The 6,125-nt window shown below is 23.3% G+C and overlaps 1 protein-coding gene across 1 annotated transcript; it reads right to left on the reverse strand.

Annotated features, from left to right (window-relative positions):
* Positions 1-1,700: 1,700 nt before the first annotated feature.
* Positions 1,701-1,940, reverse strand: BDBG_16241 (uncharacterized protein; the record flags this gene model as incomplete). The annotated part of the gene is made up of 1 exon (XM_031724232.1): positions 1,701-1,940. One exon carries the CDS (start codon positions 1,938-1,940, stop codon positions 1,701-1,703), a length of 240 nt encoding a protein of 79 aa, XP_031576150.1.
* Between the last annotated feature and the right edge of the window lie 4,185 nt (positions 1,941-6,125).

A 6,125-nucleotide genomic window follows, 5' to 3' on the forward strand; every position in this document is an offset into this window, starting at 1 on the left:
CATTATCTTTTACAAAGTAAATATAAAAGTTACTTGAGTAATTACTTTCATCTTATTCTCATTTCAAGAATCAGTTATTTTATTATTCATCATTTCAATGTTAAGATTCTTTATCAGTGTTTATATCACAAGTTGAACCACATGAGCAATGTAGAGAATATAATCTTATTTATTATTTCAGAAATACAAAGTCAATTTTTGCTTTAAGCTTTTTATTATAGTGTAGTTATTCACAGTACTATCAGTTGTAATTGTAAGAAGACTGAGACTAATATCTTAATAGTCATTTTTAATCACTGTTATTAATACCTCTGCTATATAATTCTCAGTATAACTACTGATTAATGATTTAAATTCAATTAATATTTCTTAATAAGTTCAGTTCTTATTAATATAATAATATATAACTCTTATAAATGTAAGATTATTTATACTAGTTTATACATTCACTGTGAGAGACACTCTTCATTGATTCTTCAACTCTGATTCTAGATATTATATATTAACTTTGTAGTATATCTCAAGATTGAATCAAAGACATAATCAATGTGAAATATGAAGATTTGAATTAAGTATTTAAAGAAGTGTTTGAAATTTAAGATTTTCAATTGATTAAAGAGAAAGATTCAGAGATATATATATATAAAGTAATTATTCACAGAAGTTATTAAATAAGAGTTATAAAATCAGAGTACTGATATATAATCATTTTCATATAATTTTCTTCAAATTAGAAAGTTAGTATTATCAAAAATCATTATCTGATAGAGTAACTTATCAGCTCAGTAGTAATTTTCTGATTATTTTTCTTTTATTATCTGTATTCTGATAACTTCAGATGTTGAGAAATTTCATCAGAGCTATAATCAGTTTATAATAAATGTTTCTGAATAAAGTTACAGTGATTATAGTAGAGAGATGACTTTTCAGTAATCTGTAATACAATCTATTAATAATTATTTCATAGTTTATCTCAATATTTATATTAAGTTTTTCATAAATTTCATGATCTGAAATCAGATGTAAAGAATAAAGTGATTATTTATCATGATTAAAAGAGAGTATTCTGTGTTAAATTGTAAATAATATAGACTTTGTAAGTCACAGTGATTTCTTAAAGAGTTTATGAATCTTCAATAGAAGTTAAAGAAGTGAAAGAAGTGAATTTAGAAGATATAATAAAGATTTAAGAAAGATAATAATTTATTTTTAATAAAGATAATAACTGATCACTGATATATATAATAAGAATTATTATAAGAGAAAATAATCTTCTTTCTTAACTTAGTTATAATTTTAGTACTAACTCAGATTGAATATTATCAATGTATAAAAGTAAATAAACAATCTTGATTAATCTCTATCATATGTCTTGAAATATATTAATATTATGAAAGACAGTGTCATTAAATTATATTATCAGATAATATCATTAAAAATATATTAATATTATAAATATCAATATGGAAAAAATGTTGATACTTATCCGTGATAGTGATTTATGAATCATGATAGTTAAATATATATATATATATTGTTTCGGACATTGATTACAACTTGTACAATAATTTTTGGCAACTTAAAATCAATTTCAATTATTAATAATTATGAACTTATAACTAACTAATATAAAAAGAAAAAAACTTTTTCTACTTATTATCTTTCTTCTCTTTCTTATTCTTCTTAGTATTCTTTACAATTCACTTCTCATTCTTATTCTTCTTCTTCTTCTTCTTATCTGAGATGATAATCAACTTAAAATCTCTCTTAACTGTCTTCTCAGAGAAGAGTTTCTGCTGCTTCTCTTTAGTCAGATCAATCTGTATCTCAAAATCCCGCATTTTCTGATCTGCTGCCTCAGGTTTCATCTCAGTGATAAGTAGATTAACATGCTCAGAGAGTAGAGCTGTCTTCTTAATATTCTGAATTATGAAGTACATTTAAGATCTGAATAAGATCTTAATTCTCTTCTCTATCAGCTTCTGCTAATTAATTAGAGAATAGAAGTATTATCAAAAATTATTATCTCTTAATAAATAAAAAACTTATCAGTTTTATCTTCTTTATCTCTTACTTTAACACTCTCTCAATCTTCTTTTATTATTACTTATTTATAGTAATACTCTTCTTCTCTCTTTCTCTCTTCATTTTAGTCTTAAATCATTCTCAGAACTTCTTCTGATTTTATTACTACTATATAAGACTCTTCACTGTCTTCTTTTTCAATCTCTTATAGATGATGTTATTCATATTATTTCTATACTTAGTTCAGTCTAAATCTATTAGAAGTATTACTTAAAATTATTATCATTCTACTCTCTTATAAAGCCTCTTCAAGACATTATAACATATCTTACAATCTGTCTTTTCTCACTTAAATACCTTCTTCTTCTCTCTCTTCAATCTGTGACAGCACTCATATATCTTGATAATTCACAGAACTGCAGAATATTTGAAGAGAAATAATATAATTAATTTCAGTAAGTGTTAAAGAGAGATAAAGATAGAGAAGACAGTCAGAAATAATATAATAATAATAATAATAATAATAATGATAATAGTGATAATAATGATGATAATAATAATAATAATAATAATAATAATAATAATGAAAGAAGAAGTGCATTGAAATATATTACTGACTTATCAAATATAAAGAGACTTAAAGAAAATATTAACAGCTTTCAGAGATGTACAGAAACAGCTACAGTGTTATATAACAATATTATCTTCATTTAATACATGCACTGTTAATATTCTTTATATACAGTTATTATAAAATCTATATCAGAGATACATACAGAAAACAGATCTTTATTATTAGAGAGAATGATTACAGTGATTCTCTGTTTTTATATTATAAAGATAAGTTATTTTTATTTCTTTCTTCTCTCTTTTCTCTTCTTCATTAACTCATCACTAAGTTCAAGCTGGTATGAAAACTATTGAAACACTCTTAGAAACTCTCAAATTGAAGAGTATAGACTAATTAAATTTTAAATACAGAAGAATTAAATTATATTTAATATTACTAATTATTCATTCTCTCTTAATAAAATAACAGTTGTGTCTTTTCTCTTCTCTCTTAAATAAAACATAGTCTGTGAAAAGTGAGTATCATGTCAGATTATAATGATTAACACAGTCTCAGCACACAGAGCTGTATACATACAGTGCATACTGAACTGAGAGACTATATGAGTTGTAAATCAGCAGCAGCATGTCAGAGAGAGTCATGCAGTGTGAGAAAGCTACAACTCTCAGTTATATATATAGAGAGTAAATTATTACAGTAAGTATATATACATTGTATAAAAGTAATACTTTTTAATAATACTCAGTCTCTGATATTATGAAAATAGAGTCTCTCTATAAGATTTATTTTTATCAAAAGTCAGAAAATCTTATATTTTTCAAGATTATCTTCACATATCTTATTTATGAAATTGATGAGAGAAATCATTGATTTCAGTATTCTATTCTTGATATTATTCAAGTAACAGCAGAGTTCACTCTGATCACACTTTTTAAGTGTATATTTTCTAAATATTCACATTTATATAGATATATACTGATTATTTATTAGATAATATTAAGACAATAACTCATCACAGCTGTATTACTCTCACTATAAGAAATACACAGTTAATAATAAATATTGTAAAGACTCTGAAAAGTAAGTATTTTGAAAATACTGCAGCTCTGTGATCTTGATTTTTTTTATTTTTATTTTTTATTTTTTTATTTTTCTTTTCTTTTATTTTTTTTTTCATTGTGATTTTTTCTTGTTTTTGTTTTATTTTTTATTTTTTGTTTTTTTTTTATATTTTATATTTTTTTCATAATTAAAATTATATGAATTATAATCTGTGTTCAGAAAAGTAATAATATTTAATAACACTCTCTATTGAATTTTTAACAAATGAGTACTATATTATGATATTATGTAAGTGAGAAGTGATTTTATAATCTCATTTAATATCATTCTCAATAATGAGATCAGAATGAAAATGTGACTAAGAATTCAAATATATTCTTTATTCTGAACTAGATTTTTATTTGAAAAGTGAATCTGAAATCTTTAATATTTAAAATAACATGATTTGAGATTAATGTAATGAATACAAATCATAATCAGAAGTAATACTTTTAGACAATATAATAACTGTAAAGTTTGATTCTAATCTCAGACATGATTACATAATCAGTCTACTCACTCTTATACTGCTCTTTTCAATCTGACTTATCTCTGATAGAAAAATACAAAAAGATATCTCAGTAATAATATCAAGTATATAATTAATAAATATATCTGAAGTGTAATCTCTGTGAATACTCTGTTTATCTTCAGTGTATCTAGACATCAATATTGAGTCTCACTCTTATACTATTTCTTTCAATCTAGCTTATTCTTAGCAGAAAAAATATAAAAAGATATCTTGATAACAGTATTCAATACATAATCAATGAATAATAAGTTAACAGTATATTAATAACTATAAAATCAGTATACTTTAAGATCTGACTGAGTCTTTGATCTCTGTACTGTGAGATATATTAAATCTAGTTTTAATATCTTAATATTTAATAGATTCTTTAAGAGATTGAGAATAGTAATACTAAATTTCTATTGAATTTAAGAATTAACTCTATATTAATATAATTATTGATAAAGTCTTCTATTTTGAGATATAAATAATTAGTTTCTCTACATCTCACTGATAATATTTATATTATTATATAGAAACAGACTTACATTCTCTATAATATCAAGACTCTGAAGAGAGAAAGTCTTGATAGAGAATATATAGTAGTACATATTCTAGCAGTTTCTATCTCATTCTTCTGCAGCAGTTAATATAAAAAAATATCTTAGAAATAGTTTTTTACTTCTCTTAAAAAAGTAAAATGTTTTTGTCTGAGTTTTACACAATATTCTTACAAAGAATTAAAAATAGAGTTATTTTCTATCATAATTTTATATTCTTTTAAGTAAGAATTACTTTTTCAGTGACTGAAGAGCTTTTATTAATACTTAATTCTTTTTTACACTCTTTATTAACTGATTTGAGTTATACACTTGTTATGTGAGAAGAATTGAATAATTTAGAATAAAATTAAATAGTTTTAATCAATTTCTCTGTAAAAAATTGATTTATTTATTATCAGTTTTTCTCTCAAAAACTGTTATAATATCTGATTTATTATTAATTGATATTATACTTTTTCTCACTGTATCTCAAGAAAGAGATTATAAAGATTTTATTAATTTATCTTAAAAATTAATTTTAGTTTATTAGATTCTCTTCAAAAATCTAATCTAGTTACTGAACTAGTATGAAAAAAATCAGGTGTTTTATATATAAAAGTCTTTTATTCTTCTTTTGAAACAGTCTGATTAACTTTTTAATTGAAAACAGACTTAGAAATCTCTTAATTAAAACAGTCTGATCAACTTTTTATTGAGTGAGAATAATGAGTGCAAAAATACACTCAGTTAATGTGGAAAAAGATGCTTTCTTAAATGCTATTTCAGAGATTGAAATTCTGAAGAGAAGAAAGAAAGAAGAAATAGAGAAATAACAAGTTCTTGAAATACAGAAACTTGAAAAAGTAAGTAAGATTCTTGAAAAGCAGTATCTGAGTGAGATAAATGAAGAAGTTCTGTTAATTCTTCATACTCAGACTAAATAACTATAGAAGATAATTAAGTTTAAACTTGAGATTCTAAACACAGTTTAAAAAACATTGAAAATTTCTAGTATAATCACTGACTCTTCATTTTACTCTTCTTCTTTTTCTACTTCTTCTTCTTCTTCTTTAAATTAGAAGAAAATATATGCTCAAGCAGCTGAATCTACTATCTCTAAATCTGCTATCTCAAAATCTGCTTAAAATTCTGAGAAAACTGAGAAGAATACTGCTCATACTTCTATTCATAGAAAAGTAGAGAAAAAAATACAAAAAGAGAAAAACTTTCAAATCTTCAGAAATAGAAGACTTATTCTCAAAGTCTTAAATCAGAATATCTTACAGAGAAACAAGCTAAACTTAAATCTTATTTTCAGAATTAGAAATGAAATTAATCAGCAGTTCTTTTCTCAGTTAATAACTGATATTAAAGT

The sequence above is a fragment of the Blastomyces gilchristii genome (assembly GCF_000003855.2).
Source record: "Blastomyces gilchristii SLH14081 genomic scaffold supercont1.2, whole genome shotgun sequence".
NCBI classification, from domain to species: Eukaryota; Fungi; Ascomycota; class Eurotiomycetes; order Onygenales; family Ajellomycetaceae; genus Blastomyces; species Blastomyces gilchristii.